Genomic DNA, 15,754 nt, shown 5'->3' with positions numbered 1-15,754 from the left:
AGCCCAACAAAAGCAAAATAAAGACATCTCTGCAGTGAACTAGGCATTCTGTATTAAAAAATATCTCTATCCAAAGGGGATTGGCAAAGTTGCATTTTGCTTTCGTTTACAAAGCAAAAAAAAGCAATCCCGATTTGCAAAAAAACCCAAAACAAATTGTGTCACTATATCAGCAGGAAATAGCTTCCCATTTCTTCCGGAAGTTTGCAACGGGATCCAAGGGAACAATCCGGTTTGCTGCATTCGGCAAAAGGGTCCAAGAACCCGGTTATTGCAAAACCGGACTGCAGATCCCACCATCCCCTTCCATAGCTTTTTTTTTGCAATGAGATCCAATGGAAGAATCCGCTTTGCTGCATTTCCAGAACCTGGGTTTTGCAAATATGGACTTCAATCCCTTTCTGATGGGAGTCAAATAGAGTGATTGACGCCTCTCTTGCTTCCTGCATTTGAATCGTTTTCTGCTGGATCTGGATGCAACGAACGGAAAGGTCCGGTTCTTGTAGTTCTTCAAAGCAGCATCTGGACTACGCCTTGCGGAGGCAGCACCGCCGGCCCTGTGAGGCGGACCGGCCGCGGACCCCATCTGCGAGAAAGGGAGAGAGAGAGCTCAAGTTAGGCGTTAGGGTGGCCTTTTGCACCATCGGGGTGGACTAAATGGCCTTTGGGGGACCATCCTGTGATTCTAAGGATGGGCCAGAGCTCAGCAAGGGAAATAATGATGGGAGTCCTGCGTTCGAATCCCGTGCAAATCGCATTTTGGTGAATTCTAGACAGGAAGCAGCCAGGCTTTGAAGCAGAAAGGCCCTACACTAAAGGGAGAAAGAAAGGAAGGACGGCAGGAAGGAAGTTGTAGTTTCCCTGTGGAGGATGGGACGTGCAGTGACTCACCCGTGGGGCTCGGAAGCAGCCAAGGGGCTCCTGCTGTAATAGGGGGCCTGGTCGTAGACAAAGTTCCGGCAAGAGGCCAGCTTGGACTCCAAGGCCTGGAAGCAGCAGAAAGGGGACGCATTAGAATAAGTTCTGGAAAAAGCATTTAAAGGGCCGGCACACCCTTTGGTTCCCCATTGGGTGCAAAGGCAAGGAAGGGTTGGCACTCATTGTTATAACAACAACAACAACAACAACAACAATTATGCTTCTTCTTCATGGTCTCTATGAAATGCATCTTCGTGGTCTCTGTGAAATCGCACAGAGAAATCACATATGTGTGAATTTCACAGATAACCACTTGAAGAAACACGGTTACAGGTAAGCAACCAGATCTTCTTTGTGGTCTCTGTGAAATTGCACATATGGGTTATTTCCTATACAGTATGTGCGAATTTCTCAGATGACCACTCAAAGAAACACAGTTACAGATAAGCAACCAAATCATGTAACTCCTTGTAGTGCACTGCAAGGCAGTGACTGCCCTTCATAATAATAATAATAATAATAATAATAATAATAATAATAATAATAATAATAATACAAACACTACCACTACTACTACTACTACTACTAATAATAATAATAATAATAATAATAATAATAATAATAATAATAAATGACTCTGTAGTGCATTGAAAGGCAGTGCCTGCAAAACATTGCACGGAAAGTTCGTTGACAAAATTGAAGGAAAAGCTGACAAGGAGAAGACCTGGCTCTGGCTCACGAATGGGACCCTGAAGAAGGAGACAGAAGGCCTGATCCTTGCAGCCCAGGAGCAAGACATCAGGACAAAGGCAATTCAGGCCAAGATTGAAAAATCAGCTGATGACCCAAAATGCAGACTGTGCAAGGAAGCTGATAAAACCATGGATCATATCCTCAGATGTAAGAAAATTGCACAGACAGACTACAAACAGAGGCACAACTATGTGGCCCAAACGATTCATTGGAACTTATGCCTCAAGTACCACCTCCCAGCAGCAAAGAACTGGTGGGATCACAAACCTGCAAAAGTATTGGGAAATGAGCACGCAAAGATACTGTGGGACTTCCGAATCCAGACTGACAAAGTTCTGGAACACAACACACCAGACATCACAGTTGTGGAAAAGAAAAAGGTTTGGATCATTGATGTCGCCATCCCAGGTGACAGTCGCATTGACGAAAAACAACAGGAAAAAATCAGCCGCTATCAGGACCTCAAGATTGAACTTCAAAGACTCTGGCAGAAACCAGTACAGGTGGTCCCGGTGGTGATGGGCACACTGGGTGCTGTGCCAAAAGATCTCAGCCGGCATTTGGAAACAATAGACATTCACAAAATCATGATCTGCCAACTGCAAAAGGCCACCTGACTGGGATCTGCACGCATCATCCGAAAATACATCACACAGTCCTAAACGCTTGGGAAGTGTTCAACTTGTGATTTTGTGATACGAAATCCAGCATATCTATCTTGTTTGCTGTGTCATAATAATAATAATAATAATAATAATAATAATAATAATAATAATAACAGACTCCTTGAAGCAATTAAATTACATGTTAACCTGGACTTCCTATTTGACTACGTTCTCCCAACGTTCTCTGTAGTTCTTTTCCGTTAAAAACACTGGCAACTCACCCCAACTTTCCGGAGAAGGTCCCCCACAATGTTGAGTGCTGATATTCGGGCCGCAGGGGTCAGCGGAGTCGCACTATTCGAACTCTCCTCCAAACCTTTACAAAAGATTATAAATTGAGAGAGATTATATTTTATATTATACTAGCTGTGCCCAGCCACACGTTGCTGTGGCATTGTCTGGTGGTGTTGGTGAGAAATTGTTGAGGTAGTGGTGGTATTGAATGTCTGTTGTATGGTTGTTTTTACGTTTAGTATGCATCTGGTTGTTCGTGTACTGTGAAAGTGGTGAGGGTAGAGGGGGTCTATGTCCCTTTGCAGTATTGTATAGTATTTATACGTTGTCCATGCTTGGATTGTGTCCTGCTGAATAGTAGAAAGGGTTGGGCTGGATGGCCCTTAGGGGTCTCTCCAAACTCTTGTGCCTGTCCCCTGGGCTGAGTAGGTTGCTAGGAGACCAAGTGGGCAGAACTTAGCCTTGTAACTGTCAGCAATTGGATAAAAACAATTATTCCTCTCCCTCTAATTAGGACTTTATTTTTCTTTTCTTTTTGTTGTATCAACCTAGAGCCGTGGATGATGGGTTGTGTTGTCAAATTTAGAGGTTGGGGAGCCTGTAGTTTTGTTGTTTTGTCCGCTGCCCTGATGCCATCACTCTTTTATATATATAGATATCTCACAGATATATCTCATTATATGGTACAAGTCAGTATAGTTTGCACTATTCAACACTGTATTTGTTTTCCGGTCAAATCACAACATTCCCGGTCCTCAAAGCCTTACTGGCCACTCTTCAAATTCAGGTATTTAAATCATCTATAAATATTTGCAACTGGAAAGTTTCCCTTTTGACTCGGGGCTGAAACTCCGAAACCCAGTTCTGGTTCATTTCCTCCCCGGTCCTCATTCCTGGTTGATTATAGCCAATTAACTATAATTACATTGCAATGAGAGAATAACTATATAGTTAAATTGCACCACACTGAAGTGTTCCTCAAGGGAATTGCTTTATTTAAAGTATTTATATTCTATCCTTTTCACCCCAAAGGAAAATCAGGACAAATCACAGAACACATATACAACCGGCCGTTAGACACAGACAGAATAAACAACAGTATAGATAGAGGTATATAGGCATTTCCCAGCTTTGGCGTCCTGGAGATTGGGCCTGATTCTGGTGCTGTTGTGTCACCTTCCATATCTAAGAGCCTTGTTTACGGACTTCCTCCTTCGCCAGGATCTTTTTGGTACCCGTATATACTCAAGTATAAGCCGACCCGAATATAAGCTGAGGCACCTAACTTTACCATAAAAAACTGGAAAACATTGACTCCAGTATAAGCCGAGGGTGGTAAATTTCAGCAAAATAGATACCAATAAAATTACATTAATTGAGGCATCAGTACGTTAAATGTTTTTGAATATTTATATAAAGCTCAAATTTAAGATAACGCTGTCTAACTCTGATCAAATCATTATTCTCACCTTCTTCAATATGTAAATGTGCTTATGTCCTTTTAATAATAATAGAGTAAAATAATACATGTAATAATAATAATAAATACAGGAAAATAATACATGTAATAATAGAGTAGAATAATAAATGTAATAATAATAAGATCAGAGTGAAATAATAAATGAATTAATAATAATAAAAATAGAGTAAAATAAATGTAATAGTAGCAACAATAATAGAGAAAAATAATAATAATAATACTGTAATACAGTAGAGTCTCACTTATCCAACATAAATGGGTCAGCAGAACGTTGGATATATGTTGGATAATAAGGAGGGATTAAGTGAGTGTTGGATAAGTGAGACTCTACTGCAATACCAATAATAATAGAGAAAAATAATAAATGTACCATATATTCTCGAGTATAAGCTGACCCAAATATAAGCCAACCGGGACCCTCACCCGAGTATGAGCCGAGGGGGGCTTTTTCAGTCTTTAAAAAAACTAGGCTTATACTCAAGTATATACAGTATTTTCTTATGTTGCCATGAAAATACCTCCCCGCTTAAGAAGTACCTATTTATCTACTCGCAGATGTTTTCGATCTGCTAAGTGGGCAGTGAGCTGGGCTGAAGGTTTGGCGCTCACCCCGACCCGGACTTCAAATTGCCAACTTTTCGACTGGCAAGATTTATTGTAGCTGGTGCTAAAGCTCGGCCCTGATGACTATGGCTATGGAATTGCGAGAATTACGGTATTGATTCGCGTCAATAGGGCAATTCTGCAGTGTCGACACCCTCCTAGAAGGTGAATCCCGAGTCCCGATGACCCACTGACCTCTCCTGAACGTTCCTCCCGAAAGGGTCACTCCGAGGCCGGGTGTCCGGCGGGTCAAAGGGGTGGACGGGACAGAGGCCGCCTCTGAAGGGCTCTCCCCTAAAGCCTTGGGTTTCTCCTGCTTTTGCTGGACGGCCAGTTCCTGGCGCAGATCTACAGGAAACGAAGCAAGGAAAGCAGTTATTGTAAATATATATATATATATATATATATATATATATACACACTAGCTGTGCCCAGCCATGCGTTGCTTTGGCGTATGTAGAGGCTGGATGGCCATCTCTCAAGACTGCTTGGATTGTGTCCTGCATGGTAGAAGGTTTGGACTGGATGGCCCTTTGGAGTATCTCCAAATTATTGGATTGTATGATTGTATTATTATTATTGTCATCAGTATCCTCATTATTATTATGCAGAGACTGGATGGCCATCTGTCAGGAGTGTTTGGATTGGTAGAAGGAAGTTGAACTGGATGATCCTAAGGAGCCCCTCCAAATCTTAGGATTCTATGATATTATTATTATTATTATTAAGAGGCTGGATGGCCATTTGTTGGGAGTGCTTGGATTGTGTCCTCCATGGCAGAAAGGGGTCGGACTGGATGGCCTTTAGGAGTCTCTTCTATATCGATGATTCTATGATTCTTATTATTGTGCAGATATTGGATGACCATCTGTCAGGATACACACACACACGTACAGTAGAGTCTCACTTATCCAACACTCGCTTATCCAACATTCTGGATTATCCAACACATTTTTGTAGTCAATGTTTTCAATACATGGTGATATTTTGGTGCTAAATTCGTAAATACAGTAATTACTACTTAGCATTACTGCGTATTGAACTACTTTTACTGTCAAATTTGTTGTATAACATGATGTTTTGGTGCTTAATTTGTAAAATCATAACCTATTTTGATGTCTAATAGGCTTCCCCTGAATCTCTCCTTATTATCCAAGATATTCAGTTATCCAACGTTCTGCCGGCCTGTTTATGTTGGATAAGTGAGACTCTACTGTACTAGCTGTGCCCGGCCACGCGTTGCTGTGGCTTTTTTTAGTGGTGTTGGTCAATGTACATTAGGTTTTATTTTTGCTGTGACCCTGTCCCTCTTTTATACTCACAATTAGTAGTAGTTGTTGAAGTCTGGCCGAAAGCCTAAGGTTCCGGCAGCCGTGAGGCCGCGGAGGGGGCGGGGCCTGCCAGGGAATGTCAGAAAGCAAGGCCGGCAACTGCAGCGGCCGCCTGGAGCCTTTGCGGCCTCCCCGGTTGGCGAGGAAGGCCAGAAACCGACGCCCACCGCTCCAGAAGCTGGAAGGCCGTGAGGGATGCCAGAAGGAAGCCAAGAGCAGGACCCAGAGGCCTGTAGGTAGTAGCGACGGCCTTCTCAGTCGTGCCGGAGGCCCGAGGCCTATCGGGCGGGCCGAGAAGGCCGCAAGTTGAAGCAACAGGCCGAAGGCTGCGAGGGAGTGGATCCGCTGAGGCGGGTCCCAAGGCCCTGAAGGAGAGCTGCTGCGGCCTCAACGCTCGGACCAAAGGGGCCGAGGCCTGTAAGGGAATGCTGTAAACCCCGCATGAAGAAAGGGACCCGGTAAGGCCCCCACAGAAGCAGTGCAGGGCGGTGGTGAAGTCTGAGGCGGTGGAGGTCGCGAGAGAGGGTGAGCGAGGGGTTGACGGTTGTGTGTGTGTGCACGCAGTGCAAGGATTCGAAGGATTGTGTTTGTGCGCATGCGTACATCACCTATTGCAGTTTTTGGCCTTTTTTTGGTCTTGTGATTGTGTTTTTAGTGTAATTTTGTTGTATCATACTTGACGCGGGGATGATGGATTGTGTTGTAAATTTTCTAGTTTGGGGGGTTTGGGGTTTTGCTGTTTTGTGCGTCGCCACGACGCCAAAAGCCTTTTATATATATAGATCTATATATATATGGGTAAAGGATTTTCCCTGACATTAAGTCCAATCGTGTCTGACTCTGGGGGGTGGGTGCACATCTCCATTTCTAAGCCAAAGAGCCAGCGTTGTCCGTAGACATCTCCAAAGTCATGTGGCTGGCATGACTGCATGGAGCGCAGTTACCCTCACACCATGTGGCGCCACCAGCCTTCGCCCCCAAAGTGTGGACCACCTCCCATCGTCCCCCAAAGGGTGGCCCTCCTGACTGACCTCTGGCCTCGTCCTTGAGCCGCTGGACAGACTCCAGGAGGGTCTCCTTTTCGTCCAGCTCGCTCTCTAGGAAGGCGTTGCGCTCAATGGCCTGGTTCAGCCGCTGCTCAAAGTCCTCCAGGGACATGATGGTAGCCCTTGGTGAGAAGACGAGAATAAGAGGCCATGCCTGACTACAACTCCCATCATCCCTGGGAGTCGTAGTTTTGCAAGGGGCGAAGGAGAGGGCCTACCTCTTTGCCCGCTCCAGGTCATCATTGGATTGCTCCAATTCGCGGATGTATTTCTGCAGCTGGTCCTTGATGGCCTTTGTCTGGGCCAGCTCTTCCTCCAGCGCCGAGATCCGGTGGTAGCCTTCCGAGTGTTGGGATGTGATCTTCTCCTAATAATAAGGATTATTATAATTACCCGTATAAACTCGAGTATAAGCCGACGCGAATATAAGCCGAGGCACCTAATTTTACCACAAAAAACTGGGAAAACACTGACTCCAGTATAAGCTGAGAGTGGTAAATTTCAGAAATAAAAATAGATACCAATGAAATTACATTAACTGAGGCATCCGTAGATGTTTTTGAATACAGTACAGTCTCACATATCCAACATTCGCTTATCCAAAATTCTGGATTATCCAATGCATTTTTGTAGTCAATGTTTTCAATACATCATGATATTTTAGTGCTAAATTCGTAAATACAATAATTACTACGTAGCATTACTGCATATTGAAGTACTTTTTCTGCCAAATTTGTTGTATAACATGAAGTTTTGGTGCTTAATTTGCAAAATCATAACTTAATTTGATGCTTAATAGGCTTCTTAATCTCTCCTTGTTATCCAACGTATTCACTTATCCAATATTGAGGCATCAGTATGTTCAATGTTTTTGAATATTTACATCAAGCTCTAATTTAAGATAAGACCTTCCAACTCTGATCAAATCATTATTCTCATCTTCTGCAATGTAACATAACATTACTGTGTATTGAACTACGTTTTCTGTCAAATTTGTTGTATAACATGATGTTTTGGTGCTTAATTTGTAAAATGATAACCTTATTTGATGTTTAACAGGCTTTTCCTTAATCCCTCCTTATTATCCAACATATTTGTTTATCCAACGTTCTTCTGGCCCCTTTAAGTTGCATAAGTGAGACTCTACTGTATTTACATAAAGCTCAGATTTAAAATAAGACTGTCCAACTCTGATTAAATCATTATTCTCATCTTCTTCAATGTAAATGTGCTTATGTATCCTTTGAATAATAATAGAGTAAAATAATACATGTAATAATGATAATACAGCAGAGTCTCACTTATCCAACATAAACGGGCCAGCAGAATGTTGGATAAGCGAATATGTTGGATAATAAGAAGGGATTAAGTAAAAGCCTATTCAACGTCAAATTAGGTTACGATTTTACAAATTAAGCACCAAGACGTCATGTTATACAACAAATTTGACAGAAAAGGTAGTTCAATACGCAGTAATGCTATGTAGTAATTACTGTATTTACGAATTTAGCACCAAAATATCATGATGTATTGAAAACATTGACTACAAAAATGCGTTGGATAATCCAGAACGTTGGATAAGTGAGACTCTACTGTAATAATAATAATAGAGTAAAATAATACATGTAATAATAAATAGAGTAACATAATAAATGTAATAATAATAAGATCAGAGTGAAATAAAAAATGTATTAATAATAATAAAAATAGAGTAAAATAAATGTAATAGTAGCAACAATAATAGAGAAAAATAATAAATGTAATAATACCAAAAAGAATAGAGAAAAATAATAAATGTACCATATATTCTCGAGTATAAGCTGACCCAAATATAAGCCAACCAGAACCCGAGTATAAGCGAAGGGGGCCTTTTTCAGTCTTAAAAAAAGGGCTGAAAAACTAGGCTTATACTTGAGTATATACAGTATTATTTACGTCTGTCTCTTTGAGCTACACCCAAAGGGCTGGCAAACATTAGTTTTTGCAACGGCAAGAACTGGATTTGATTCAGGTTTGGGTCCCAGCCATAGGACTTGCTTCCTAAAGGAACCCCTCCCCATGATCCGGGACCCGGAACCACACTGCAGCCACATCAATGGCCTCTGTGTCTGTCGCTGCCATTCTTTTCGGAGGCATGAATGGGGCCGATTGTTGCTCTGCCGCCTGTCAAAACGCTGCTCCACCAAGACCACCTGCGTTTTCAAATGAGCATCCAAAGCAAGGCTCTCTTATTTGCTACCACCAAATAATGCAATTTTTGCGGATATTTTATGGCAGGCTGAACACTATTTCCAAAAAGGAACAGAATGAATCCTAGAGGTGGAAGAGACTCCAAGGGACATCCAGTCCAATTGCTGGAACACACAATCAAATCCCTCCCAGGAGATGGCCATGCAGGCTCTGAATAACAACAACAACCGAAGCCCATTCTGCCAATGCATGGAACACACAATCAATGCCCTCCTGACAGATGGCCACCCAGGCTCTGCTTAATAATGATGATGATAATAATAGAAACCCATTCTGCCAGTGCATGTAATACAAAATCAAAGCCCTCCCAACAGATGGGCATGCAGGCTTAGCTTAATAATAATATCAACAATAATAATTATTATAAGGTAAAGGTAAAGGTTTTCCCCTGACATTAAGTCCAGTTGTGACCGACTCTGGGGGTTGGTGCTCATTTCCATTTCTAAGCCCAAGAGCCAGCATTGTCCGTAGACACCTCCATGTGGCCGGCATGACTGCATGGAGCGCAGTTACCTTCCCGCTGGAGCAGTACCTATTGATCTACTCACATTGGCATGTTTTTGAACTGCTAGGTTGGCAGGAGCTGGGGCTAACAGCGGGCGCTCATTCCGCTCCCGGGATTTGAACCTGGGACCTTTCGGTCTGCAAGTTCAGCAGCTCAGCGCTTTAACACACTTCGCCACTACCAGGGGCCCCAATAATTATTATAATAGAAATATAATAATTCTGCCAGTGGTGGACTACACAATCAAAGACCTTCTGAAAAATGGCCATGAAGGCTCGGCTTCATCATCATCATCATCATCGAAACCCATTCTGCCAATGCATGGCACACACAATCAAAGCCCTCCTGACAGAGGGTCATGCAGGCTTGGCTTAATAAGAATTATTATAATAATAGTAAGAATAACAGAAGCCTATTCTGCCAAATGCATGGCACACACAATCAAAGCCCTCCTGACAGAGGGTCATGCAGGTTCTGCTTAATAATACTATTATTATAGCAATAATGATGATGATGGAGGAACCATAGATTCCTAAAGTTAGAGGAGACCCCAAAGGCCATCCAATCCATGCAGGAAAGCACCAATAAAACCCTCCCGACAGATGGACGCAGGGTTGTTCCAGAAGACGAAAGCAGAAGAGAGTGGGACGATGACTTTCCTAGACTCTTATGGATGAAACCTGGAATCGCATTGGCCTCTCCTGCCGCAGCATCACCCTCTGGGCTCATGTTCAGCAGGTGAATATCTCTCACCTTCACGGCCTCGATCTCCGCCCGGAGCCGGTGGTTCTCCGAAAGCAGGTCCCGGTTCCGTGTCTCCATTTGCTGCAACTGCATCTCGAGCTCCGCTTCGTACTCCCGGCTGCCTTCCTGAAACTCCCGCAGCTCTTCTTGCGCGTTGTCCGCACTGGAGGAGGGCAACACAGGATTCGTCTCGAGCCAAAATAGGCTTTGCGACCGCCAGAGAACCCACGTTTGCCCATGCTTGCTCTAAATACATGAAAATAATCCCATCCCAGCCCCAAACATGGCAATTTTGTTATTGAATCCCTACCATTCTTTGTATTTGGCGGCCAACTCTTTCCAGTAACTGCGCTCCTCTTCCATCGATCCGAATGGTTTCCTTTCCACGTCATTCATTTCGGGACTCCTTCGTGCATCGTTTCCTTTAAAAAGGCAAAATAAAGATGAGAAAAACTCTTGCAAATCTCCATTTGAGATAGACACAAATAAATAAAAATACTGAAATGTCACTAATAAACTAATGAGCCTCTTTGTCTGCAGAAAAGTGGCATAGAAATTAAATATTTTTGCTAATAATCAAACGAATGAGCCCCTATGTCTGGAGAAAAGTGGCACAGAAATTAAATACATAATACATATCTATATATATACAAATGAGTGATGGCATCATGGTGACCCACAAAACAACAAAACTACAGGCCCCCCAACCTCGAAATTTGACAACACAACCCATCATCCATGCCTCTAGGTTGATACAACAAAAATAAAAATAAAATCCTACTTAGAGGGAGAGCAATAATTGTTTTTATCCAATTGCTGCCATTTAGAAGGCTAAGCTCCGCCCACTTGGTCTCCTAGCAACCCACTCAGCCCAGTGTTAATAAAAGAATAAAAAATAAAATAAATACAAATAATACAATAAAAATAATTAAAAACACTAAAAAATTAATACAATAAAAAACTATAACAAAATAACTAAAAATAATACAACAAAATAATAAAATATAATAAACAAAAAAAGATAAGTTACAATAAAATTAATTAAAAAAAATACAAATAACGTCAAATAAAAATTCCACAACAACTTTTAACCAATACCACCACCACTTTGCCACAGCAACGCGTGGCTGGGCACAGCTAGTAATAATATAAATATAAATAAAATTACAGAGCCTCTCAAGCTAATGATCCCCTATGTTGGGAGAAAAGTGGCACAGGAAATAAATACATAATAACGATTAATAAAAACACTGGGGTTTCAAAGTAATGAGCCTGGAGAAAAGTGGCCTAGAAATTAAATACATAATATAAATATAAACACCAAGACTTTGCTAATATCCACACTAAGGAGTCCTTATGTTGGGAGAAAGGCGCCGTAGAAATTATATACAATAAATCCATGATAAATATAAATAAAAACACCGAGACTGGGCTAATAATCAGTATAATGAGTCCCTATGTATTTAATTTACTATACAAATTAAATGCATAGTAAAGATCAAGATAAATACAAACATCGAGACTTCACTAATAATCAAACTAATGAGTCCTTTTGTTGGGAGGAAGGCGGCATATAAAATAAATACATGGCCATGTTCCAGAAGCATTCTCTCCTGATGTTTCGCCCACATCTATGGCAGGCATCCTCAGAGGTGGTGAGGTCTGTTGGAAACTAGGCAAGTGGGGTTTATATATCTGTGGATGAGAAAGAACTCTTGTCTGCCGCAGGAAAGTGTGAATGTTGCCACTGGCCACCTTAATTAGTACTGAATGGACTTGCAGCTTCAAAGCCTGGCTGCTTCCTGCCTGGGGGAATCCTTTGATGGGCGGCATTAGCTGGCATTGATTGTTTCATGTCTGGAATTCCCACAACTGAGAGAGGAACCCAAAAGGTAAATCCTTTATAGAGAAGAATGAAAACTAAGAGTCATTGGGAAGGAAGATTTGAACTCAAGACCCCAAAGGGCCCCCCAAAGACCATCTAGTCCAATTGTTTCTCAACCTTCCTAATTCCATGACCCCTTAATAGAGTTCCTCATGTTGTGGTGACCCAAAAAACCACAACATTATTTTCACTGCTACTCCATAACTGAAATTTTACACCTCCCAACTAAATATTCCCCCAGGCAGGAAGCAGCCAGGCTTTGAAGCTGCAAAGCCATTCAATGCTGATCAAAAGTGACCAATTGCAATATTCACCCCTGCCTCCAACAAAGAGTTCTTTCTCATCCACAGATATATAAACCCCACTTTCTAGTTTCCAACAGATCTCACAACCTCTGAGGATGCCTGCCCTAGATGTGGGCAAAAGGTCAGGAGAGAATGCTACTCGTGCAAATGCAAGGCAAAGAGTTCTTTCTCCCACCCTGGACATTATTCCACACACACACACACACACATAAATATAAACCCCACTTTCCTAGTTTCCAACAGACCTCACAACCTCTGAGAATGCCTGCCACAGATGTGGGTGAAAGGTCAGGAGAGAATGCTTCTCATGCAAATGCAAGGCAAAGAGTTCTTTCTCCCACCCTGGACATTATTCCACACACACACACACATATATAAACCCCACTTTCCTAGTTTCCAACAGACCTCACAACCTCTGAGGATGCCTGCCCTAGATGTGGGCAAAAGGTCAGGAGAGAATGCTACTCGTGCAAATGCAAGGCAAAGAGTTCTTTCTCATACCCTGGACATTATTCCACACACACACACACACATAAATATAAACCCCACTTTCCTAGTTTCCAACAGACCTCACAACCTCTGAGGATGCCTGCCCTAGATGTGGGCGAAAGGTCAGGAGAAAATGCTTCTCATGCAAATGCAAGGCAAACAGTTCTTTCTCCCACCCTGAATTATTCCACAGACACACACACACACACACACACACACACACACACACACACACACACACACACACATATATATATATATATATATATATATATATTTATATATTTATATATATATAAAAACCCCACTTGCCTAGTTTCCAACAGGCCACACAACCTCTGAGGATGCCTGCCACAGATGTGGGCAAAAGGTCAGGAGAGAATGCTTCTCATGCAAATGCATGGCAAAGAGTTCTTTCTCCCACCCTAGACATTATTCCATATATATATATATATATATATATATATAGAAACCCCACTTTCCTAGTTTCCAACAGACCTCATAATCTCTGAGGATGCTGCCTGCCCTAGATGTGGGCGAAAGGTCAGGAGAGAATGCTTCTCATGCAAATGCAAGGCAAAGAGTTCTTTCTCCCACCCTGGACATTATTCCACAGATATATATATACATACATACATACATACATACAAACCCAACTTTCCTAGTTTCCAACAGACCTCACAACCTCTGAGAATGTCTTCCCTAGATGTGGGCGAAAGGTCAGGAGAGAATGCTTCTCGTGCAAATTAATTCTGTTTTTGGTTTTTTTTCCAAATTTGGGGAGGGAAGACATTGCAAAGTTGTGCAAGGGGGGGGAAAGTTCACCTGATCTGCAACGAAGGGATTCTCCTCTTCTTTCTTCTTCTTCCTCCAAAGTGAGACAAACAATTACAAAACTCCAAATGGGTGAAAAGCCCAGGGACGGCGCGGGCTCTGATTGGCCGCCGGCCTCGAGGCCCTGCCCCCTTCGTCCAATCAGCGCCCTCGAAGCCGAGACAATTTGGAACGTTGGAACTTTTTGTATTTTTTTCTCTCTCTGCGTTCCTTGCTCGGCTTCTTCTCTATCCTGGGAAACCGGAAGTGGAGAGAGAGAGAGGGACAGGCCGGAAGTGGAGGAGATTAGGGCTATTTTTATTTTTATTTTTTTGCTTCATGATTTAAGTTTGGTGGATTCTGGGATCTGTCATCCTCGGCCAAAGGGGAGGGGGGTCATAAACTCCAAGGAAACTTCACTATTATGGGGATAATGGGATTTGTAGTCCTTGGTGGAGGCATTTTGGGAGTCATAAACTCCAAAGGCAAATTTAAGTTTTTCCCTTGGGAATTATGGTGTTTGTTATTGTTGATGGGAAAGTTTTGTTGGTCACAAATCCCCCTTAAATGGTAGTTATGGGATTTGTAGTCCTTGAACTGGAAGCTTTTGGAAGCCATAGGAAGACACCACCCAAAAACTAAAATTTCTGGGGATTATGGGATCTGTAGTCCTTGGATTAGAAGGCTTTGCGGGTTATGAGCCCCAATGTCTAACTTTTCTGGAGATTATGGGATCTGCAGTCTTTGGATTAGAAGGCTTTGTGGGTTATGAGCCCCAATGATTAATTTTTCTGTGGATTATGGGATCTGCAGTCCTTGGATTGGAAGGCTTTGTGGGTTATGAATCCCAATGACTAACTTTTCTGGCGATTATGGGATCTGTAGTCCTTGGATTAGAAGGCTTTGTTGGTTATGGGCCCCAAATACTAACCTTTCTGGGGATTATGGGATCTTCAGTCCTTGGATTGGAAGGCTTTGTGGATTATGAGCCCCAATGTCTAACTTTTCTGGGGATTATGGGATCTATAGTCCTTGGATTGGAAGGCTTTGTGGGGTATGAGCCCCAATGACTAACTTTTCTGGGGATTATGGGATCTATAGTCCTTGGATTGGAAGGCTTTGTGGGTTATGAGCCCCAATGTCTAACTTTTCTGGGGATTATGGGATTTGCAGTCCTTGGATTAGAAGGCTTTGTGGGTTATGAGTCACAATGACTAACGTTTCTGGGGATTATGGGATCTGCAGTCCTTGGATTAGAAGGCTTTGTGGGTTATGAGCCCCAATGTCTAACTTTTCTGGGGATTATGGGATCTGTAGTCCTTGGATTAGAAGTCTTTGTGGGTTATGAGCCCCAATGACTAACTTTTCTGGGGATTATGGGATCTGCAGTCCTTGGATTAGAAGGCTTTGTGGGTTATGAGCCCCAATGACTAACTTTTCTGGGGATTAAGGGATCTGTAGTCCTTGGATTAGAAGTCTTTGTGGGTTATGAGCCCCAATGTCTAACTTTTCTGGGGATTATGGGATTTGCAGTCCTTGGATTAGAAGTCTTTCTGGGTTATGAGCCCCAATGACTAACTTTTCTGGGGATTATGGGATCTGCAGTCCTTGGATTGGAAGGCTTTGTGGGTTATGAGCCCCAATGACTAACTTTTCTGGGGATTATGGGATCTGCAGTCCTTGGATTAGAAGGCTTTATGGGTTCAGAGCCCCAATGACTAACTTTTCTGGGG

At 42.5% G+C, this 15,754-nt stretch overlaps 1 protein-coding gene across 1 annotated transcript; it reads right to left on the bottom strand.

Moving 5' to 3' along the window:
• Window positions 1–30: 30 nt before the first annotated feature.
• nde1 (nudE neurodevelopment protein 1) lies at window positions 31–14,481 on the bottom strand. The gene is made up of 9 exons (XM_062964562.1): window positions 14,034–14,481; window positions 10,840–10,951; window positions 10,539–10,692; window positions 7,249–7,397; window positions 7,016–7,152; window positions 4,849–5,001; window positions 2,558–2,652; window positions 892–986; window positions 31–586 (listed from the first exon to the last, which is right to left on the bottom strand). The coding sequence occupies exons 2-9, from the start codon at window positions 10,923–10,925 to the stop codon at window positions 511–513; spliced, it is 945 nt and encodes a 314-aa protein (XP_062820632.1). The 5' UTR covers window positions 10,926–10,951; window positions 14,034–14,481; the 3' UTR covers window positions 31–510.
• Window positions 14,482–15,754: the final 1,273 nt, after the last annotated feature.

This window comes from Anolis carolinensis, unplaced genomic scaffold (assembly GCF_035594765.1).
Source record: "Anolis carolinensis isolate JA03-04 unplaced genomic scaffold, rAnoCar3.1.pri scaffold_13, whole genome shotgun sequence".
Taxonomy (NCBI): domain Eukaryota; kingdom Metazoa; phylum Chordata; class Lepidosauria; order Squamata; family Dactyloidae; genus Anolis; species Anolis carolinensis.
This window is presented reverse-complemented; position numbering and strand designations above follow the sequence as displayed.